Source organism: Dermochelys coriacea, chromosome 5 (genome assembly GCF_009764565.3).
Source record: "Dermochelys coriacea isolate rDerCor1 chromosome 5, rDerCor1.pri.v4, whole genome shotgun sequence".
In the NCBI taxonomy this organism is placed as follows: Eukaryota; Metazoa; Chordata; order Testudines; family Dermochelyidae; genus Dermochelys; species Dermochelys coriacea.
The window spans coordinates 137024802-137049539 of record NC_050072.1 but is presented as its reverse complement, the minus strand read 5'-3'; the positions used below and the strand labels follow the sequence as shown (position 1 = coordinate 137049539).

Below are 24738 nucleotides of genomic sequence, written 5' to 3'. Positions count from 1 at the left end.
GTGGGGTCAGTCTCAGTTTGGTAGCTGTAATGACTGGTTTCTTGTGCTAGAAAATGCAGGTCATTTCCATTCAAGGTGTTCCGGCAGGTGTAATCCAGTTCTATTTCTAGATTTCACAGTGGGTTTCCGGATTTCACAGTGGGTTTCCTAAGGCCTAGTCTAAACTCAAAAGCTAAATTGATAAAAATTGCCTTGCATCAGCCTAGTAGTGCACGTCTACATTTACGATGGTCTCTTTCTGATGTAAACAGTCCATTACATCAACATAATAACACCACCTCCCCAAAAGGTCTAGAGCTAGGAGCAACCTAGTAAGATAGATGAAGTGCAAGAGCAGATACCCCATGGCCTATGTCAACCCTAGAAGTCCTCCAGAAACCTTCTCACTATGCCAGAAGTGGCTGCTCTATCCACAGTTATGAACTCCAGTGCCTAGGTCACAGACTGGAAGCCATGCCCCTTTAAAAGCACCAGGCATTTTTGAAATGTCTTTTCCTGATTTCCCAGCTTGGTGAGCATACCAGCTGTCCCTTGTGTGCAACTGCCCAAACAACTAGGCCAGTTACATGCTCTGGACACATGCCTGCCTGGAGTAAACTGGAGGTGTTGGATCTCCTGGGCTTATTGGAGAAGAAGCTATGCAGGCACAGCTATGGAACAGTCAGATGTGGACCTTGACCAGCAGATTGCCTGGGGGTTGCACGAGAAGGAGTATGACAAAGATCAGCAGCAGAGCCACGTGAAAGTGAAGGAACTGCTGCGGGCATAACAAAGTCAAGAAGGCCAACTGTCCTTCTGGAGCCAAGTTGCAGACCTGCCGCTTTTGCAAGGAGCTACATGCCATATGTGGCAGAGACCCTGCTGAACACCATGGATACCTCCAAGGAGCCTGAAACACAGCCCATAACTGTGAACAGCAAGGAGGAGGAGCAGAATAGGAAATCTGTGGCAGGGGGACCCAGCTACACTGTGAGCCAGGATCTTTTTGAGACTCTGCCGCAGTCTAGCCATTCCCCCGCAGATGCGCATGCAGGAGCACATGAAGGAACATCAGGTAAGTCTGCATTTTTTTTCATTACAATTTGTAAATGGAGCCATTGCCACCTGCCCCAATCCCAAGTCTGAAGGACAGAAGTACTGATTTTTAATTGTGTTTTTTTTTTTCCTTTTCCTAGTCATATAGCTAGAGGTTGAGTGGTATCTACTTTCCAGGCTCTTATATGCACAGTTATGCAGAGAGGAGGGGAGGGCATGAGGAGCAGATTATATACAGAGGAATTGTATTGTATGGGGATATCTAAAGGAAAATTTCAAGGAGTTACTCTATATAATTCTGTTCTGAAGGTTTCTAGGGAGCCAGCCTTAATTTTTACTCCATGGTAGGACACTTTCCCACACCAGTCCGTAGCCGGTTACAGCAAACAAGCTAACAGCACAGCACCCTAGGTACCTATCTGTGCCGCCTAGAATCATAGGGTTGGAAGAGACCTCAAGAGGTCATCTAGTCCAACGCCCTGCTCTTGCAGGACAAACACCAACTAAATCATCCGAGCCAGGGCTTTGTCAAGCTAGATCTTAAAAACCCCTCAGGATGGAGATTCCATCACCTCCCTAGGTAACCCATTCCAGTGCTTCACCACCCTCCCTGTGAAAGTGTTTCCTAATATCCAACCTAGACCTCCCCTGCTGCAACTTGAGACCATTACTCCTTGTTCTGTCATCTGCTACCACTGAGAACAGCCTAACTCCATCCTCTTTGGAACCCCCCCTTCAGGTAGTTGAAGGCTGCTATAAAATCCCCCCTCACTCTTCTCTTCTGAAGACTAAATTAAACCCAGTTCCCTCAGCCTCTCCTTGTAAATCAGGTGCCCCAGCCCCTTAATCATTTTCATTGCCCTCTGCAGGACTTTCTTCAATTTGCCCACATTCTTTCTGTAGTGGGGGTCCAAAACTGGATGCAGTACTCCAGATGTGGCCTCACTGGTGCTAAATAGAGGGGAATAATCACTTCCCTCGATCTGCTGGCAATGCCCCTACTAATGCAGCCCAATATGCCATTGGCCTTCTTGGCAACAGGGGCACACTGCTGACTCATAGAATCATAGAATATCAGGGTTGGAAGGGACCCCAGAAGGTCATCTAGTCCAACCCCCTGCTCAAAGCAGGACCAAGTCCCAGTTAAATCATCCCAGCCAGGGCTTTGTCAAGCCTGACCTTAAAAACCTCTAAGGAAGGAGATTCTACCACCTCCCTAGGTAACGCATTCCAGTGTTTCACCACCCTCTTAGTGAAAAAGTTTTTCCTAATATCCAATCTAAACCTCCCCCATTGCAACTTGAGACCATTACTCCTCGTTCTGTCATCTGCTACCATTGAGAACAGTCTAGAGCCATCCTCTTTGAAACCCCCTTTCAGGTAGTTGAAAGCAGCTATCAAATCCCCCCTCATTCTTCTCTTCTGCAGACTAAACAATCCCAGCTCCCTCAGCCTCTCCTCATAAGTCATGTGCTCTAGACCCCTAATCATTTTTGTTGCCCTTCGTTGTACTCTTTCCAATTTATCCACATCCTTCCTGTAGTGTGGGGCCCAAAACTGGACACAGTACTCCAGATGAGGCCTCACCAGTGTCGAATAGAGGGGAACGATCACGTCCCTCGATCTGCTCGCTATGCCCCTACTTATACAACCCAAAATGCCATTGGCCTTCTTGGCAACAAGGGCACACTGCTGACTCATATCCAGCTTCTCGTCCACTGTCACCCCTAGGTCCTTTCCGCAGAACTGCTGCCGAGCCATTCGGTCCCTAGTCTGTAGCGGTGCATTGGATTCTTCCATCCTAAGTGCAGGACCCTGCATTTATCCTTATTGAACCTCATTAGATTTCTTTTGGCCCAATCCTCCAATTTGTCTAGGTCCTTCTGTATCCTATCCCTCCCCTCCAGCGTATCTACCACTCCTCCCAGTTTAGTATCATCCGCAAATTTGCTGAGAGTGCAATCCACACCATCCTCCAGATCATTTATGAAGATATTGAACAAAACGGGCCCCAGGACCGACCCCTGGGACACTCCACTTGACACCGGCTGCCAACTAGACATGGAGCCATTGATCACTACCCGTTGAGCCCGACAATCTAGCCAGCTTTCTACCCACCTTATAGTGCATTCATCCAGCCCATACTTCCTTAACTTGCTGACAAGAATGCTGTGGGAGACCGTGTCAAAAGCTTTGCTAAAGTCAAGAAACAATACATCCACTGCTTTCCCTTCATCCACAGAACCAGTAATCTCATCATAAAAGGCGATTAGATTAGTCAGGCATGACCTTCCCTTGGTGAATCCATGCTGACTGTTCCTGATCACTTTCCTCTCCTCTAAGTGCTTCAGGATTGATTCTTTGAGGACCTGCTCCATGATTTTTCCAGGGACTGAGGTGAGGCTGACCGGCCTGTAGTTCCCAGGATCCTCCTTCTTCCCTTTTTTAAAGATGGGCACTACATTAGCCTTTTTCCAGTCATCCGGGACTTCCCCCGTTCGCCACGAGTTTTCAAAGATAATGGCCAAGGGCTCTGCAATCACAGCCGCCAATTCCTTCAGCACTCTCGGATGCAATTCGTCCGGCCCCATGGACTTGTGCACGTCCAGCTTTTCTAAATAGTCCCTAACCACCTCTATCTCTACAGAGGGCTGGCCATCTCTTCCCCATTTTGTGATGCCCAGCACAGCAGTCTGGGAGCTGACCTTGTTAGTGAAAACAGAGGCAAAAAAAGCATTGAGTACATTAGCTTTTTCCACATCCTCTGTCACTAGCTTGCCTCCCTCATTCAGTAAGGGGCCCACACTTTCCTTGGCTTTCTTCTTGTTGCCAACATACCTGAAGAAACCCTTCTTGTTACTCTTGACATCTCTTGCTAGCTGCAGCTCCAGGTGCGATTTGGCCCTCCTGATATCTTTCCTACATGCCCGAGCAATATTTTTATACTCTTCCCTGGTCATATGTCCAACCTTCCACTCTTGTAAGCTTCTTTTTTATGTTTAAGATCCGCTAGGATTTCACCATTAAGCCAAGCTGGTCGCCTGCCATATTTACTATTCTTTCGACTCATCGGGATGGTTTGTCCCTGTAACCTCAACAGGGATTCCTTGAAATACAGCCAGCTCTCCTGGACTCCCTTCCCTTTCATGTTAGTCATCCAGCTTCTCATCCACTATAATCACCAGGTCCCTTTCTGCAGAACTAGTGCTTAGCCAGTCAGTCCCCAGCCTATAGCAGTGCACAGGATTCTTCCTTCCTAAGTGCAGGACTCTTGTTGAACCTCAGATTTCTTTTGACCTCCAATTTGTCTAGGTCACTTTGGACCCTATCTCTACCCTCCAGCATATCTACCTCTCCCCCCCAGCTTAGTGTCATCTGCCAACTTGCTGAAGGCACAATCCATCTCATCCCAATCATTCATGGAGTTATTGAACAAGACCGACTCCTGGCACACTCTGCTTGATACCAGCAGTCAACTAGACATCAAGCCGTAGATCACTACCCATTCAACCTGATGATCTAGCCAGCTTTCTATCCACTTTATAGTCTGTCCATCCTATCCATAAGTCTTGCTGGCAAGAATACTGTGGGGAAACAGTAGCAAAAGGTTTACTAAAGTCAAGATAGATCAGGTCCATTGCTTCCCCATATTCAAAGATCCAGTTATCTCTTCATAGAAGGCAATCAGGTTGGACAGGCATGACTTGACCTTGGTGAATCCATGGTGACAGTTCCTGATCACTTTCCTCTCCTCCAAGTGCTTCAAAATGGATTCCCTGAGGATCTGCTTCATGATTTTTTCCAGGACTGAGGTGAGGTTGACCAGTCTGTAGTTCCCCAGATCCCCCTTCTTCGCTCTTCTTAAAGATGGACACTGTATTTGCCTTTTTTCCAATTGTCCAGGACCTCCCCTGATTGCCATGAGTTTTCAAAGATAATGGCCAATAGCTCTGCAATCACATCAGCCAACTCCCTCAGATGCATTAGATCCAGCCCCATGGACTTATGCATGTCCAGCTTTTCTAAATAGTCCTTAATCTGTTCTTTCACCACTGAGGGCTGCTCACCTCCTTCCCATACTGTGCTGCCCAGTGCAATAGTCTGGGAGCTGATCTTGTCTGTGAAGACAGAGGCAAAGAAAGCATTGAGTACATTAGCTTTTTCCACATCATTCTCACAAGGTTGCCTCCCTCATTCAGTAAGGGTCCCACATATACCTCTATAAACCCTTCTTGTTGGTGGCAACTCCATTTGTGCTTTGGCCTTCCTGATTACACACCTGCATGCTCAATCAATATTTTTATACTCCTCCCTAGTCATCAATCCAAGTTTCCTCTTCTAAGCTTCCTTTTTGTGTGTAAGATCACTGAAGATTTCACTGTAAAGCCAAGCTGGTCGCCTGACATATTTGCTATTCTTTCCGCACATTGGGATGGTTTGTTCCTGTGTTTTCAATAAGGCTTCTTTCTTAGAATATCAGGGTTGGAAGGGACCTCGGGAGGTCATCTAGTCCAACCCCCTGCTCAAAGCAGGACCAACCCCAACTAAATCATCCCAGCCAGGGCTTTGTCAAGGAAGGAGATTCCACCACCTCCCTAGGTAACACATTCCAGGGCTTCACCACCCTCCTAGTGGAAAAAGTCTTTCCTAATATCCAACCTAAACCTCCCCCACTGCAACTTGAGACCATTATTCATTCTATCACCTGGTACCACTGAGAACAGTCTAGATCCATCCTCTTTGGACCCCCCCCTTTTTCAGGTAGTTGAAAGCAGCTGTCAAATCCTGCCTCATTCTTTTCTGCAGACTAAACAATCCCAGTCTCCTCAGCCTCTCCTCATAAATCATGTGCTCCAGTCCCCTAATCACTTTTGTTGCCCTCCGCTGGACTCTTTCCAACTTTTCCACATCCTTGTAGTACAGGGTCCAAAACTGGACACAGTACTCTAGATGAGGCCTCACCAATGTCAAATAGAGGGGAATGATCACATCCCTCTATCTGCTGGCAATGCTCCTACTTATACAGCTCAAATTATCGTTAGCCTTCTTGGCAACAAGGGCACACTGCTGACTGATATCCAGCTTCTCATCCACTGTAACCCCTAGATCCTTTTCTGCAGAACTGCTGCCTAGCCACTCTGTCCCTAGTCTGTAGCAGTGCAGTGATTCTTCCATCCTAAGTGCAGGATTCTGCACTCGTCCTTGTTGAACCTCATCAGATTACTTTTTATCCACCTTATAGTCCATTCATCCAGCCCATACTGTGTCTTGCTGACAAGAATATTGTGGGAGACTGTATCAAAAGCTTTTCTAAAGTCAAGGAATAACACATCCACTGCTTTCCTCTCATCTACAAAGCCAGTTATCTCATCATAGAAGGCAATCAGGTTAGTCAATTAAGTTTAAAATACAGCCAGCTCTCCTGGACTCCTTTTCCCTCTTATTAGCCTCTCAGGGGATCCTTTTCTGAAGTCCAGGGTCCATATTCTGCTGCTCTCCTTTCTTCCTTTTGTCAGGATCCTGAACTCTACCATCTCTTGGTCACTGCTGCTCAAGTTGCCACCCACTTCTACTGCCCCTATCAATTCTTCCCCGTTTGTGATCAGCAGATCAAGAGGAGCTTGGCCCCTAGTTGGTTCCTCCAGCACATGGACCAGAAAGTTGTCCTCACCACTCTCTCCAAAAATTTCCTGGATTGTCTAGGACTGGAAAGCAATGCAGTACCATTTCAAAGCTGAAGTATCAATAAGCATGTCTTTTACTCCTGGGGGAATTCTGCAATAAGTTAAAAATTCTGTGCACAATATTATAAAATTCTGCATATTTTTCAAACTAATACAATATAATTTTGGGAATTTATTTCAAAATACCTGTTGGCAAGTATATATGCAACAATACAGAAAATGAGAGGAAATTCAGGAAACTTCAGGAAATTTTGTTTTTGACAAATTGATTTCTTATTAGCCATATTACAGAATCTGAGCAATAATTCATATAAACTACACTGCAGGACCATGTTTCCTGCACCACTCAGAAGCAGGGCAAAGACTTGAGGAAGTCAGGGTAACGGAGGAGTTGAGGGAGAGGGAAGTGACTGCTGGGAAGGAGCCTGGGTGTAGGTGGGAGAAGTATAGTGTGACAGGTTGGACCCCTTGGGATGTCCCTTCAGGTCCTGGGACACCACCGAGACAGACTCTTCTTCCAGCTTGGGCCCTCCATTTCCTGGGCTAGGCTCCCTCCAGCCAAGAACATGCAGGCAGGGCCCCACCCAGCTGCACAGAGACAGAGATCCACTCTGAGAAGACTCGGCTAAAGGGACTTGCCACAGCACCCAGATATCCACCCTCCTCCCTGCCTCTTGGAGTACAAACCCAAAGTTGTAAGCGAGGACTGGCCTGCCTCCAAGGTCTGGGAGAAGGAAGGGTCATTTTCCAGGATAGGTTGTAGATCATTGATGTGCTGGAGAGGTTTTTAGCTCGAGGCTGTACATGATGGCCAGTGGTGTTCTGTTTTCCTTGTTGGTCCTGTCCTGTAGTAGGTGACTTCTGGGTACCCATCTCACTCTGTCAATCTGTTTCCTCACTTCCCCAGGTGGGTATTGTAGTTTTTAAGAATGCTTGACAAAGATCTTGTAGGTGTTTGTCTCTGTCTGAGGGATTGGAGCAAATTCAATTGTATCTTAGGGCTTGCAGACAGCCCCACATCCTGAAACAAATACTCACCAGCAACTACACACCACACCATAGAAACACTAACCCAGGAACCAATCCCTGTAGCAAACCTTGTTGCCTACTCTGTCCCAATATCTACTCTAGCGACGCCATCAGAGGACCCAGCCACACCATCAGAGGCTCATTCACCTGCATGTCTACTAATGTGATCTATGCCATCTTGTGCCAGCAATGCCCCTCTGCCATGTACATTGGCCAAACCAGGCAGTCTCTACGTAAAGGAATAAATGGACACAAATCGGATATCAGGAATGGTAACATACAAAAGCCAGTGGGAGAACACTTCAATCTTCCTGGACATTCTATAACAGATTTAAAAGTAGCCATACTTAAACAAAAAAAACTTCAGAAACAGACTTCAAAGAGAAACAGAACTAAAATTCATTTGCAAATTTAACACCATTAATTTGGGCTTGAATAGGGACTGGGAGTGGCTGGTTCACTACAAAAGCAGCTTTGCCTCTTCTCAAATTGACACCTCCTCATCAGTTATTGGAAGTGGACTACATCAATCCTGATTGAATTGGCCCTGTCAACACTGGCTCTCCACTTGTGAGGTAACTCCCTTCTCTTCATGTGCTAGTATATTTGTCTGCATCTCTGATTTTTCACTTCATGCATCTGAAGTGAGCTTTTTACCCACGAAAGCTCATGCTCAAATAAATGTTAAGATTCCTTCCCCACTCTGAACTCTAGGGTACAAAGACCCCCTAAGCTTATGTGTAGGTTGAAAACTTCTTCAAGATACAAACTTTTGCCTTGTCCTTGAATCCTATAGTACCAACGAGTTTGTTAAACAAAGAACAGGGAAAGAGCCCTCTTGGAGATGTCTTTCCCCCAAGCCCTATACCCCCTTTCCTGGGGAAGGCTTGATAAAAATCTGCACCAATTTGCCTAGGTGAACACAGATCCAAACCCTTGGATCTTAAGAAAAATGAAAAATCAATCAGGTACTTAGAAGAATTTTAATTAAAGAAAAGGTAAAAGAATCCCCTCTGTAAAATCGGGATTCAAAACATAGAGAATCCCTCTAGGCAAAACATTAAGTTACAAAAAGACACAAACAGGAATATACATTCCATTCAGCACAGCTATCTTACCAGCCATTAAACAAAAGGAAATCTAACACATTTCTAGGTAGAAGAAAAGGAGTACTTGTACTTGTGGCACCTTAGAGGCTAACAAATATTTATTTGAGCATAAGCATTTGTGAGCTACAGCTCACTTCATCGGATACATTCGGTGGAAAATACAGTGGGGAGGTGTGTGTGTGTGCGCACACACACAGAACATGAAACAATGGGTTTTATCACACACTGTAAGGAGAGTGATCACTTAAGATGGGCCATCATCTGCAGGGGGGAGGAGGAAAACCTTTCATGGTGACAAGCAAGGTAGGCTAATTCCAGCAGTTAACAAGAACATCTGAGGAACAGTGGGGGGTGGGGTGAGGGGAGAAATAACATGGGGAAATAGTTTTACTTTGTGTAATGACCCATCCACTCCCAGTCTCTATTCAAGCCTAAGTTAATCGTATCCAGTTTGCAAATTAATTCCAATTCAGCAGTCTCTCGTTGGAGTCTGTTTTTGAAGCTTTTTTGTTGAAGGATAGCCACTCTTAGGTCTGTGATCGAGTGACCAGAGAGATTGAAGTGTTCTCGAACTAGTTTTTGAATGTTATAATTCTTGACATCTGATTTGTGTCCATTTATTCTTTTATGTAGACTGTCCAGTTTGACCAATGTACATGGCAGAGGGGCATTGCTGGCACATGATGGCATATATCACATTGGTAGATGCGCAGGTGAACAAGCCTCTGATAGTGTGGCTGATGTGATTAGGCCTTATGATGGTATCTATTCAGTGGACATGTGGACACAGTTGGCAACGGACTTTGTTGCAAGGATATGTTCCTGGGTTAGTGGTTCTGTTGTGTGGTTGCTGGTGAGTATTTGCTTCAGGTTGGGGGTCTGTCTGTAAGCAAGGACTGGCCTGTCTCCCAAGATCTGTGAGAGTGATGGGTCGTCCTTCAGGATAGGTTGTAGATCCTTGATGATGCGTTGCGGGGGCTAGTGGCGTTCTGCATCACTTGCTCCACAACCTCAGTCGTGCAGAACACAGTGCCATCCACAGCCTCAGAAATAACTCTGACATCATAATCAAAAAGGCTGACAAAGGAGGTGCTGTCGTCATCATGAATAGGTCGGATTATGAACAAGAGGCTACTAGGCAGCTCTCCAACACCACTTTCTACAAGCCATTACCCTCTGAGCCCACTGAGGGTTACCAAAGGAAACTTACACCATTTGCTCAAGAAACTCCCTGAAAAAGCACAAGAACAAATCCGCACAGACACACCCCTAGAACCCCGACCAGGGGTATTCTATCTGCTACCCAAGATCCATAAACCTGGAAATCCTGGATGCCCCATCATCTCAGGCATTGGCACCCTGACAGCAGGATTGTCTAGCTATGTAGACTCCCTCCTCAGGCCCTACATTACCAGCACTCCCAGCTATCTTCGAGACACCACCGATTTCCTGAGGAAACTACAGTCCATTGGTGATCTTCCTAAAAACACCATCCTAGCCACTATGGATGTAGAAGCCCTCTACACCACCATTCCACACAAAGATGGGCTACAAGCCGTCAGGAACAGTATCCCCGATAATGTCACAGCTAACCTGGTGGCAGAACTTTGTGACTTTGTCCTCACCCATAACTATTTCACATTTGGGGACAATGTATACCTTCAAATCAGCAGCACTGCGATGGGTACCCGCATGGCCCCACAGTATGCCAACATTTTTATGGCTGACTTAGAACAACAGCTCTCATGCCCTAATGCCCCTACTCTACTTGCACTACATTGATATCTTCATCATCTGGACCCATGAAAAAGAAGCCTTTGAGGAATTCCACCAGGATTTCAACAATTTCCATCTCACCATCAACCTCAGCCTGGACCAGTCCACACAAGAGATCCACTTCCTGGACACTACAGTGCTAATAAGCAATGGTCACATAAAACACCACCCTATATCGGAAACCTACTGACTACTATTCCTACCTACATGCCTCTAACTTTCATCCAGATCACACCACACAATCCATTGTCTACAGCCAAGCTCTACGATATAACCTCATTTGCTCCAACCCCTCAGACAAACACCTACAAGATCTCTATCGTGCATTCTTACAACTACAATACACACTGAGAGCCAGAAGAGTACCCAGAAGTCACCTACTACAGGACAGGCCCAACAAAGAAAACAACAGAACGCCACTAGCCATCCCCTTCAGCCCCCAACTAAAACCTGTCCAACACATCATCAAGGATCTACAACCTATCCTGAAGGACGACCCATCACTCTCACAGATCTTGGGAGACAGGCCAGTCCTTGCTTACAGACAGCCCCCCAATCTGAAGCAAATACTCACCAGCAACCACACACCACACAACAGAACCACTAACCCAGGAACCTATCCTTGCAACAAAGCCCATTGCCGACTCTGCCCACATATCTATTCAGGGGACACCATCATAGGGCCTAATCACATCAGCCACACTCAGAGGCTCGTTCACCTGCGCATCTACCAATGTGATATATGCCATCATGTGCCAGCAATGCCCCTCTGCCATGTACATTGGTCAAACTGGACAGTCTCTACGTAAATGAATAAATGGACACAAATCGGACATCCAGAATTATAACATTCAAAAACCAATCTGAGAACACTTCAATCTCTCCAGTCACTCGATTAGACCTGAGAGTGGTTATCCTTCAACAAAAAACTTCAAAAATAGACTCCAGCAAGAGACTGCTGAATTGGAATTAATTTGCAAACTGGATACAATTAACTTAGTTTTACTTTGTGTAATGACTCATCCACTCCCAGTCTCTATTCAAGCCTATTTCCCCATGTTATTTCTCCCCCCACCCCACCCCCCACTGTTCCTCAGATGTTCTTTTTAACTGCTAGAAATGGCCCACCTTGCTTGTCACTATGAAAGGTTTTCCTCCTCTTCCCCCCCCCCCCCCCCGCTGGTGATGGCTCATCTTAAGTGATCACTCTCCTTTTTTTGTGGGTGTGCGCATGTGTGTGCATGTATATCTCCCTACTGTATTTTCCACCAAATGTATCCGATGAAGTGAGCTGTAACTCACGAAAGCTTGTGCTCAAATAAATTTGTTAGTCTCTAAGGTGCCACAAGTCCTCTTCTTTTTGCGAATCCAGACTAACACGGCTGCTACTCTGAAACATTTCTAGCTAGATTACTTACTAACTTTTTTTACAGGAGTTCTGAGCTGCATTCCTGATCTGTTCCCAGCAGAAGCATCACACACAGACCCTTTGTCTCTTTTCCCCTACTTCCCCCTCCAGCTTTGAAAGTGTATTGTCCCCTCATTGGCCATTTTGGTAAGGTGCCAGCAAGGTTATCCTAGCTTCTTAACCCATTACAGCTGAAAGGGTTTTGCCTCAGGCCAGGAGGGCTTTTATAGCACTGTGGACAGAAAGGTGATTACCCTTCCCTTTATATTTATGAGGATGCCACTGGGCTCTTTGTTTTTGTGGTTAGACTAAGACTGCTACCCCCTGATCCCTGAAAAAAGTACGTATGACTGAAGATGGGGGTTAGAATGGAAGTACTATCCCCTAGGGAAACCTATTGCTTCCTTAATGGTGACATTACATCAACCTGCAGAAAAGGAAATCATCACCATCACTGGATATATTTAGGTCAAGGCTGGATGTGTTTTTCTAAAAGATACGCTCTAGTTCAATTGTTGCATTAGATATGAGACAGGAATTAATTTAAAGAAATATTACAGCCTGTGTCAGACCAGGTGATCCCAACAGTCCCTTCTGGCCTTATCTATGAAAAGGGACCGTTGTGATCATCTGGTCTGGCTCTCTGCATAACACAAACTACACAACATCACCCAGTCATTTCTGCGTCAAGCCCAGAACTCCTGGTTGAACCACAGCATATGTTGCAGAAAGACTTGCAATCCTGATTGATAGCTGCAAATAGTGGAGAATCCACATCCCTAGATAAATTGGTCCAATGGTCAGTTACCCTCACTGTTAAAAATGTGTGCTGCCCTTTTTTTTTGTTTGTTTGGTTTTTTTGGGGGGGTCAGTGTTCCCAGCATTGGATCTTGCTATGTCTTGGTAGATTAGAGGACCCTGTACACCAGAAACCTCCTCCCCATGTAAGTAAATATAGACAGTGATAGTATCGCCTCTTAATCATTCTAAGATTGAGCTCCTTAAATCTTTTGCTGTAAAATAGGTTTTTCCAGAACTTAAATCATTCCTGTACCCCTTTCCAATTTGCCCACATCCTTACTGAAATGAGGAATTAAATCTCATTGTGAACAGTGTGTTCCAGATAGAATTGTCTCTTAGAATTTCCACAATCGTGGCAAATGTTTTGTCTGCCCGTTTAATAAGAACTGTTGGGCTGAACAGCAGGTTGTAAGTGTTTAGTGGGGCTGCACTGAGATGGCTTGATCAGGGCCCCCCCCCAAAAATGGGGCAGATGATCCCCAAAACCGGAGGTTATGTCTAATACTTAGATTCACCAAACCAGCAACAAAACACCTACACTACCTTACCGATTACCCAAAAGCCAAACACAGCTTCCTTAAAGCAAGCCAGCGTTGGGCTTCCACCCGGATAGCCAAGTCAAATATGATGTGGATTATTGAAAATCTTGTTCCTCATATAAAAAGTTCTAGCAATCCTAAAGTATCAGACACATTACCCACCAGGTCAATACATATTTCAGATCTCACCCAAGCACATGTTTACAGCCGATTCTTATTAACTAAACTAAGATTTATTGAAAAAGAAAAGAGTATAGGTTAAAAGACTGTTATACATACAGATATGAATAAAGTTCTTAGGTCAGTTTCATCATAGAAATGGTGAGCTTTAGAGTTGCAAAAAAGTTCTTTCAGAATTAGTCCATAGGTTACAGTCCAAAGTCAGGATGATCCAGATGGGACTGGAAACCTCAGTCTTGTGATGCAAACTTCCCTTGAGGCTTAAGCAGATCTGAGATAATAGGATCAGAGTCTAAGAGTTCTCTCTAGCAGCCTCTTGACAGTAGGTGAATAATAGGTGAAGCATTGTGGCTTTGAAGAAGACCTCCTGTTTCCTGAGCATCACTGATAATTGGCTATGTGGATTTGTAATGAGGCTGGTTCTGGCGGCATCCAACTGAGAGTGCCAATTCAGGACACATTGCTTCAAGCAGGGCAGTTACAGCCCAAGGCTGGGGTTTCTATGCACAGCAAGGCAAACCAATCCAGCCAAACAGAAAAGACTCTGGTTTTACCCCACTGGCTATCCACAAGTCACACAAGCAATTCCCTTAGACACTCCAGTTTCCCAGTATCACCACCAGTGCCACTTGTTATGGGGACAAATGGTTATGAAAACCAATACCCCAGTAAAAGAAAAAAGGTTCTCTCAATCTCAGAGGACCAAGCCCCAGACCCAGGTCAATATACAAATCAGATCTTACCCACAAATCATGCTGTTGCCAATCCTTTAGAATCTAAAATCTAAAGGTTTATTCATAAAAGGAAAGAAATATAGATGAGAGTTAGAATTGGTTAAATGGAATCAATTACATACAGTAATGGCAAAGTTCTTGGTTCAGGCTTGCAACAGTGATAGAATAAACTGCAGATTCAAATCAAGTCTCTGGAGAACATCCACAGCTGGGATGGGTCTTTCAGTCCTTGGTTCAAAGCTTCAGTAGCAAAGTCTCTCCAGAGGTAAGAAGCAGGATTGAAGACCAGATGGAGGAGCTGCAGCAGCTTTTTCTATTCTCTTGCCCTTTGGTCTTTCTTTCTTTGTTCCAAAGACAAGCTGTCCATCACATGGCCTGGAAAACCCTCAGAGTCCTGTCCATAGGCATGTCCCTGCATACCTTGCGGAGTCCTAAGGCGTGTCTGCCTTCTCTCAATGGGTCAATTGTATGGCTGATGGTCCTTAATGGGCTATCAAGCAGGCTAGGCAGAGCTGACACCAACTTGTCTGGGCATAGCATAAGTTTGAAATACAGACAGTGTAGAGCCAATATTCATAACTTCAACTATAAAAATGATACACATATACAGATAGCATAATCATAACCAGCAAACCATAACCTTGTCTTAGACACCTCATTTGACCCCCTTTATATAAGATTTGGTGCCACTACAGGACCTTGGTTGCAACAATAATCTATATGGTCCCAGTTCAAGTCAATAACGTCACAGGATTAGCATAAGGCAATTGCCCATCTCCCACCATTTACAAGTTTTTTATTACATACTTCAAAGAGAAATGAAGACAATATTACCACATTCACAGTTCATCTAAATGTTAATATTCCCTTTTGATCCCTGAATCAATAGAACATAGTGACAGATAGGAACCATCTGGTTACCCTGTTAACCTCTAGCTCACGAAAGCTTATGCTCAAATAAATTTGGTAGTCTCTAATGTGCCACAAGTACTCCTTTTCTTTTAACAAGATATAGCTAAACATAGATTACTACAGTCACTATCTTCTTCCTATTCTTTAACAATACAAGTCTCCATTTCAAAGCTCTAGTCTATCTAACATGGCTGTGATAGCTCTTGATAAGGAATAGCCCTAATTACTATTTACATACTTTCCTAATATGTATTTTAAAGGTAGAATTTGGGTCATTTAGTCTGCAGGTTGCTTACCCCTTTCTGACTCTCTGTCACATAGCCACCACTGCTTTTTCTCATCTGTTAGACTATTAGCTGTTATATATTGTCTCTCAGTACAGGTGGGCTAGGCCTCTACTGAGCTATCAAACACATTCATTTTCCCCAAACAACCAGATATTTTACCACTCTTGCCTCTTCCCCCCCCACTCCCCCCCACATTAAATGAGCAATTTTGTGACAGTCCCAGTGATTGCAGGCTACAGTTTCCTTTTTGTTCTTTGGCTGACTTCCATCTCTTTATGGTTTTCATCCTCTCTTTTCTTTGTTTTTTTCTTATTTTTCTTGATACTTCTCTTTTGACCTTCACTGACAGGAATTGCTACCTATAAAGGGACCATTCAGCACAGTGAGTGTGACAGAGATGGCAATTTCCTGCAATATTCTGGCCAAACCTTATTGAATTAAGTTGAAGTATTTTAGGAGTTCATTGCATTTGAAATTCAAAGATTGTTGTGTTATTTTGGGATTTTATGTAATTTCTCTAGAGGGTAGACATGACTAATATAAACCCTGGGAAGTGGTATGAGCTTCAAAGGACAATTTGAAACAATTGGCTAGCCAAGAATGAACTTTTAGTTAAGTAGGTTTTTCAGGAAATCTCTAAGGGGGAGTACAAATGTATCCCTTCCGATAATACAAGAACTCAGCCTTTGAAAGCTCCACCCTGAGGAGGGGACCTTTGTCTGCTGATCACCTGTTACATGAGGACAAGATCAGAGGCCCAGACTGTATAAAGGAGTGACTCAGAGAGTCATGGGATGATTGTTCTGCACTAACAGCAGTGATGAACTTGAGATCGCAGAAAACCCCCTTGGTGGGAATTGAAGGACTAAACCCTACCAGAACCCTTGATGGAGTTGGGTGATCTCTGACAAGCTATTTGCCTGCATGTAGGTTGTTTTAATGATCTCTGCAAAGTTTTCACCTTAGGAATTAACATGCTTGCTTAGAAAGAGCTGTGTGGTACCTTACAAATGTGGGCAAATATATTGGTTTTAGCCTCTGAGGAGTAAAGCAAAGCAGGCCTGTGTAGGCAGACTGACTTGCTGGGGAAATCACAGTGTACGGAAGGAACTGTATAGCCTGGGAATCCCATTTTAATAATATAATTGATTCCTCTCTTAGAGTCTTGATTATCCTCTGACCAGACAACCTGCATTTCATCATTTCCCATTATCTTAGCTTTTTTGTTAAAGAACCATCAGAATCAGAAGGCATTTTTGGTGACCCATGGAACATTACTTCTGGACAGAAGTAACAAAATAGGGGGCAGTCAATCCTGTGCTTTGGGATTTTTTTTTTTTTTTGCAAGGCCTGCTACAAGATCTACATAGGCTTGACTTACTCCATCATTAATGAGGATGGAGTGTTTATCTTCTTGTTCCTCGGTAACACAAAATACGGCAATGAATAATGGAAATGTAAAAAAAATTAAGTTCCCTCAGGGGCATGAGGACCCAAGTGGCACCACCCCCCTCCCCAGCCGACACTGAATGGAAAGAAATATATTACAGTGGGGGACAGCGAAGTTCTCCAGTCAGCAAAGCAGACACAGAAGCAGTCAGGGCAAGTTCTGGAGTAGGGACTGGTGGGTACTGATGATGTCATCAGGGTACCGACTACAGTATTCGCTCTGGACATTATCTCCCCTGTTCTCATTGGCTGTTTGCTGCAGCCCCTCATCAGTCTTCTTACCTCAGCCTCACTCCATCTGCCTCCATGTTCTCCCACCATCCTCCCCTCCCTCTTCTTCCCTGCCCTGACTGTCTCTCCCCTGCCTTCTACAGCCCTCTTCTTTCCTTTGTCTCCTGGTTCAGCTCTTCCCCTCCTTGCAAAAACCAACTAATTTTTTTTTTTTTAAAAAACCCATCCCTCTACCTAAAAGTCATGGTATTATCCCCGCATTTGGAGCCCATCACTCTGCTCATGTTCTATCCCTTCCCCTTAACTCATTTAAACTGTAAGCTTTTCAGACCAGGGATGGTCTGCTGCTCTATGTTTCCACAATGCCTAGCATAGTACGGCTCTGATCCTGAATGGTACCTAGGTGCTACCATAATACTGATTATTATTATTCTACTTCAGGTGCAAACTCTCACTCTCTGTGCTGAATATTTACAGAAATGAAGATGAGGATTAATAGAGGTTTCTTCTATTCTCTTCTAGGTTTGGGCTCTGGGCCCCACATCTCTGTTGCTGACTACGAGGACGGTGGGATCCGGGTGGTGTGTACATCGGGTGGGTGGTACCCAGAGCCTGAAGTGCTGTGGAGAGATTCTAGTGGGCAGCATGTACCATCATTGTCCCAAATGAAATCCCAACAGGAAAATGGCCTGTTTGAAGCTCAGATTTCTGTTGTTATAAAAGAAAGGACACATCCTGGTTTGAATTGTTACATCAGGAATCCCCGCCTCAACCAAGAAAAAGAGTCAACAATTCACATAGCAGGTCAGTTCCCATCACAGCCAGACCAAGTAATTGCCAACAAACACTACTAATGATAAGATTATGTTAAAGTTATACTGTATATGTGCCCAGTGCTGCTCAAAGAGTATTCCATGTGCGTCTCCTGTCTGGGAGTGTGTAAACTGCTTGAACACAGTAGCACGACCAGGGATCTCTGCCGGTGTGCCTGGTGCCCACCCCATTGGGCGGGGCTGAGAGCAATACAGCCACCAGAGAAGGTGCCCCAGCAGGGCTCTGGCTCCTATGAGTGGTGGTTCGACATATTTCTGCTTTCACCACTGTGGTTCCTGGTAGAGCCCTGCAGCCCCGCAGATATCCACATCTGCGGCTATACATTTTGTAACTGCACAGGGCTCTAATCATAATGCCACTACATAAATCTATTGTGCACCCAAACCTTGAATACTGTGTCTAGTTCTGGTTGCCCCATCTCAGAAAGGATATAGTGTCACTGGAAAAGGTTCAGAGAAGGGCAGCAAAGATGAACAAGGGGTATGGACCAGCTTCTATATGTGGACAGACTAAAAAGATTGTGGCTGTTTGATTTAGAAAAGAGATGACTCAGGCAGGTATGATAGAGGTCTATAACATCATTAATGGTGTTGAAAAAGTAATAGAGAAGTGTTATTTACCCCTTCACATATCAGAAGAACCAGGAATCACTCGATGAAATTAATAGGCCACAGGTTTAATACAAACAAGAGGCAATACTTCTTCATACAACACAATTAACCTGTGGAACTCATTGCCATAGGGAATTGTGATGACCAAAAATATAACTGGGTTAAAAAAAGAACTAGATAAATTCATGGCAGACATGTCAATAAATGACTAGTGGCCAAGATGTTATGGATGTAATTCTATCCTCAAGGTGACCCTTAACCTCTCACTACCCGAAGCCAGGAGAGAAAGGCAAGGGTGGATGTCTTCAAAATTACCCTGTTCTGCACACTCCGCTTGACACTCTGGTACATGCCACTGTCAGCAGACAGAATACTGGGCTAGATAGACCATTGGTCTGACCCAATCTGGCTGTTCTTATGGGAACTGGGCACAGATTCATTGAAAGAAAGGGGAAGGCAAAATCCAAGGATGCTCACATGTCTCTGTTCCTGAGGGATGCAGATATGGAGGTACCCCAATAGGTCCCTGTGGCTTGTAATGGCAGATTGATTCTGGAGGAGCAATTGCCAGGGTGTCCTCAGAGCCCCATCATACTGTTGTCTTCAATGAAAAAAGAAAAGGAGTACTTGTGGCACCTTAGAGACTAACAAATTTATTAGAGCATAAGCTTTCGTGAGCTACAGCTCACTTCATCGGATGCATTTGGTGGAAAAAACAGAGGGGAGATTGATATACACACACAGAGAACATGAAACAATGGGTTTATCATACACACTAAGGAGAGTGATCAATTAAGATGAGCCATCACCAGCAGCGGGGGGGCGGGGGAGGAGGAAAAGCTTTCATGGTGACAAGCAAGATAGGCTATTTCCAGCAGTTAACAAGAATATCTGAGGAACAGTGGGGGGTGGGGTGGGGTGGGGGGGAGAAATAACATGGGGAAATAGTTTTACTTTGTGTAATGACTCATCCATTCCCAGTCTCTATTCAAGCCTAAGTTAATTGTATCCAGTTTGCAAATTAATTCCAATTCAGCAGTCTCTCGTTGGAGTCTGGTTTTGAAGCTTTTTTGTTGAAGGATAGCCACTCTTAGGTCTGTAATCGAGTGACCAGAGAGATTGAAGTGTTCTCCAACTGGTTTTTGAATGTTATAATTCTTGACGTCTGATTTGTGTCCATTCATTCTTTTACGTAGAGACTGTCCAGTTTGGCCAATGTACATGGCAGAGGGGCATTGCTGGCACATGATGGCATATATCACATTGTTTTCAGAGTAGCAGCCGTGTTAGTCTGTATTCGCAAAAAGAAAAGGAGTACTTGTGGCACCTTAGAGACTAACAAATTTATTAGAGCATAAGCTTTCGTGAGCTACAGCTCACTTCATCGGATGCATTTGGTGGAAAAAACAGAGGAGAGATTTATATACACACACACAGAGAACATGAAACAATGGGTTTATCATACACACTGTAAGGAGAGTGATCACTTAAGATAAGCCATCACCCACAGCAGGGGGGGAAAGGAGGAAAACCTTTCATGGTGACAAGCAGGTAGGCTAATTCCAGCAGTTAACAAGAATATCAGAGGGACAGTGGGGGGTGGGGTGGGAGGGAGAAATACCATGGGGAAATAGTTTTACTTTGTGTAATGACTCATCCATTCCCAGTCTCTATTCAAGCCTAAGTTAATTGTATCCAGTTTGCAAATTAATTCCAATTCAGCAGTCTCTCGTTAGAGTCTGTTTTTGAAGCTTTTTTGTTGAAGTATAGCCACTCTTAGGTCTGTGATCGAGTGACCAGAGAGATTGAAGTGTTCTCCAACTGGTTTTTGAATGTTATAATTCTTGACGTCTGATTTGTGTCCATTCATTCTTTTACGGAGAGACTGTCCAGTTTGGCCAATGTACATGGCAGAGGGGCATTGCTGGCACATGATGGCATATATCACATTGGTAGATGCGCAGGTGAACGAGCCTCTGATAGTGTGGCTGATGTGATTAGGCCCTATGATGGTATCCCCTGAATAGATATGTGGACAGAGTTGGCAACGGGCTTTGTTGCAAGGATAGGTTCCTGGGTTAGTGGTTCTGTTGTGTGGTGTGTGGTTGCTGGTGAGTATTTGCTTCAGATTGGGGGGCTGTCTGTAAGCAAGGACTGGTCTGTCTCCCAAGATCTGTGAGAGTGATGGCTCGTCCTTCAGAATAGGTTGTAGATCCTTGATGATGCGTTGGAGGGGTTTTAGTTGGGGGCTGAAGGGGATGGCTAGTGGCGTCACTCTCCTTACAGTGTGTATGATAAACCCATTGTTTCATGTTCTCTGTGTATGTATATAAATCTCCCCTCTGTTTTTTCCATCAAATATATCCGATGAAGTGAGCTGTAGCTCATGAAAGCTTATGCTCTAACAAATTTGTTAGTCTCTAAGGTGCCACAAGTACTCCTTTTCTTTTTGCGAATACAGACTAACACGGCTGCTACTCTGAAACCTGTTGTCTTCAATGGACAGTCTGGCCGTAAGAAATAGGCCTAACCCTGAAAACACGCACTTTGCACTTGCTGATAATCTAAACCCAACTGTGAGCTACGTCTCCATGACTAAATATATATAACTTGAGAAGGCAGACAAACATGGAAACCTCCAGAGATGGCAAACTACCCCAACTATATAATGTTTAAATAATAATTAATGTTATTTAATTATGTTAAATAATGTTTTAAATTCGTGTTCCACTCGAGAGAGGAATGTTGTGGTGATGGGTGAAGACAGCACTTCCACCAATAGATGGAGCTGTATCTTTATCATAGTGTTAAGTAGGTGTATTGTACATTATTATGTTGTATTTGATTTGCGGGGTCTATCAGGAAGTTCAGTCCTGGCTGTGGTGCTGGAGTTATCTTAGAATATCAGGGTTGGAAGGGACCTCAGGAGGTCATCTAGTCCAATCCCCTGCTCAAAGCAGGGCCAATCCCCAATTTTTGCCCTGATCCCTAAATTGCCCCCTCAAGGATTGAACTCACAACCGTGGGTTTCGCAGGCCTATGCTCAAACCACTGAGCTAGAGTTGTTACTTGCAGTATTCCAGTGAAGCCCTATGATTCTATAAGCATTGCATTATGTCATGTGTGAAGCAGCATTAAGGCTATGTTGCAGGTGAAGAAGCAAATCAACAAAATGTTTTTTTGAGTGACTAGTTTCTGCCTATGTAGGGCCAATCTACACAGCAAATACAGCAATATTAGGGACTTGCCTACAGCGTGGTTGACCCCTGCCTTGGTTACCACAGAATTTCTTCTTACAGTGTAGGTAGGCCCTAACTGTGTTCTGTAACAGATCAAAGCTTGTACTTCCATTGGCTTCAGAGTGAAATGTGAAGGAACCTTATCTCGGTAGGGAATTTATCTGGAATCTCAGGAAAGTTTCTCCCGCCCAATCACATTATGTTACCTTTGTGTGGAAAAGCCTGCTGGTGTCATGATTCTGTCACTGTTTCCAAATTAATTCGGCTTTCTCTTCCAGACCCGTTTTTCCCAAGGACTTCCCTCTGGGCGGTGGCTCTGGCTGTGGTCCTGAGTGTCCTGGGTTTTCTCATTTTCCCAGCCATTTACTATTCTTGGATGCAGCACAGAGAGAAAGGTAAAGTAATAGTGGGAGGTTCCTTGGGTGAAACTGTTTTAGCTGAGAAAAATGCAGCAAATGGAGCTATTCTTTACCTCTCACTAATGAATCCAAACCTATTTTTAGTGTCAGATAAAAACTACATTAAACTTGAAGTCAGGTTGGGAGTATGTATCTGTAACTCAAAGGTGAATGTTTCATGTATCCCAGAAACAAACATCACAAGCCTGATTAATTCAGCATAAAGAAATCCCAAACAAGCTAAGGTCTGGAAGCACACAGTAAGACCATCCAAACGGTCTTAATTCTGCCATTTAGTGATGCCAGATGTTAACTGTACAATTACTGTTAGTGCATGATCGTGACTGTGGTCTGAGACTAGATTAAAGTTATTTTTAAAGACATTAGATTTTTTTCAGTTTTTGCAATGTGTCAGGGGCCACCATTGTCCCTTGAGGGGAACCTGGCTCTATTCCATTTGCACAGCCAGGAGAAGGGAAGGTGTGTGTATGTGACACCATCGTTTACTGTATAATCAATGATGTAAAACTGATCAAATCTCTATTGGGTAGTGCAATGGGTTATACCTCTCTAGCACCCCGTTGGGGTGAGAGGGGCACCACCTTCCATTTTTGCTGCCCTTTCTGGGATGGCAGAATTACTGTAGTCTGGGTTCCAGATTTACGGTACAGCCCTCCAGTTGTATCTCTTAGAGAGCCTGCCCTCTTCTGGAGAGGAGGGCATTAAGCAGCCCAAAAGAAAAGGACAGACTGCCTCCTGAGCCCCCAAAAGGGCCAGGTCTACTCAGTCTCAGACAGTGTAGAGGTCAAGAGTCTCTGCAGGAGATCTGGTCCCTTGTATGTCCAAACAAGCAAGGCTGGGTCCCAGTGCTCCATACAGAAAATCCAGTCCCTCTGCTTCCTCAGAGGGCCTGGTTGGCTGATGTTTTCGGGCGTGTACCCAAGAAAGAACCCCTGTGCCCTGGGACTAGGGAGCTCTTGCTCTGTTTACTCCAGAGTGATCTGGGATCCTCCGTTTTAAGGACCTGCCCTTCTCCAGGCTTGGCATATCTCACAAGTGTACTGGGTTGGGGCTGATTATGCCCAGAGAAGCTCTTTAACCTCTTCGTGGCTGGTGCAGGACACTTCCCAGCCACAGGTAGACAGTGGCCAAGGATATAGTGGCTGGGAAAAAGCCAGTGATGGAAACTTCATTTGGAATGTCCAGGCATTCAGACATTTAAGGGTTGGTTATTTTTTTACAGCTCTTTTTTTGGAATAACATTAAGTTAAGGTTAATAAAAGGTTTTAGTTTATGATAATTATCTAGGCAATGGGGACTCATATAATAAAGAATCCTGTAAAGGGCTAGTCCCTATAACACAAGCTCTTGTAATATGTCTGGTTTTGTTTGTTTGTTTTAGGGAAACTCTTGGCTGAACTTCGTAAGTTCTGTTTTTTTCATAATTAAAACTTAGTTAGAAATCATGCCTTCTTCAGACTGTGTTCATCTCTGTGTCTGTGCTTGGTTTCAGGGTGGAGAAGTGCCCAAGTACATGCAGGTAAATCAAGCTGACATTTCATTTATATCAAAATTCCTCTGCTTCTTTTTACTAATCACACATAACAAGAAGAAAGGAAGAAGACATTTAAAACTTAAAAGTTAAGTAAGGCTTCATTTTAACAATTTCCAAAATTCCATTTCCCTTTAGTTTATAAAATCTTTCAGAGGGAAATGTTCTGACTTGATAAATGTTAGATGGTATTAAATATCCTTTTTGAAAGAGTCAATTACAGACTATAGCATTCGAGCTGTTATTGTCAAATTCCAAACTGTTTCTTTAGTGAACAAAAGAAACACACGCGCTGGGAGAAAAGTATAGTAACGGTAGAATGCAGCTTCCGTCTCTCCGGTACAACTTAACTGCTAAAGACTTACAGGCACAGTACCTGACTCGGTCATTAGTCCCCCAGGATCTGGCAATGTTTCATTAAAATCAGGCTGAATTATTGTTTTATCTTACTTCTTCCCACCCTCCACTGTCACCCCATGCATAGACCAGGCCTCAACGATACTTGTTTTCCTTCTTCTTCCTCCCTTGCTCCTTCCTGCAAGCTTCCTCCAAGATATCAGTTGACAGAACCCTCCCCTACTACCACATCAGAGGGGATAACAGTCTATGATTTTTGTTTTTATTTAAAAAAAAACAGATTTTTTTCAATTAAATTAAATACAGATTTATTTTTTAAAAATTTATTTAAAATTAAATTTTAAATTGACAACCTATGTTGAGGCCAAAACTCATTATAATCTATTAAAATCATGTAATTAAATACAACGCATAATTTTAAGCAGTATATTTTTACTGCAAAGTTTTAAAGAAAATCAAACTACTGAAATGGTGGTAGACACTGGCTAAGCTCTTGGAGCCAGATTTGACAAACTGCTGAACCAGCTTTGACAACAGTAGCCTCTTCTACAGGTGCAGAGAGAATATTTTCTT

At 44.0% G+C, this 24738-nt stretch overlaps 2 protein-coding genes across 6 annotated transcripts in view; both read left to right on the top strand.

Moving 5' to 3' along the window:
• The window catches only part of LOC119856331 (class I histocompatibility antigen, F10 alpha chain-like), a 152354-nt gene that overhangs the window by 71156 nt on the left and 56460 nt on the right, over positions 1 to 24738 (top strand).
• Positions 1 to 24738, top strand: part of LOC119856330 (butyrophilin subfamily 1 member A1-like) — a 56011-nt gene that overhangs the window by 14538 nt on the left and 16735 nt on the right. For 4 of the 5 annotated variants that reach the window (XM_038403704.2, XM_043515385.1, XM_043515384.1 and 1 more), the window contains exons 4-7: positions 17697 to 17978; positions 22137 to 22253; positions 23659 to 23679; positions 23770 to 23796. In XM_038403704.2, the coding sequence (XP_038259632.1) occupies positions 17697 to 17978; positions 22137 to 22253; positions 23659 to 23679; positions 23770 to 23796 (447 nt within the window). The remainder of the gene's footprint in view (positions 1 to 17696; positions 17979 to 22136; positions 22254 to 23658; positions 23680 to 23769; positions 23797 to 24738) is intronic. The other variant, XM_043515387.1, reaches the window with a different exon arrangement.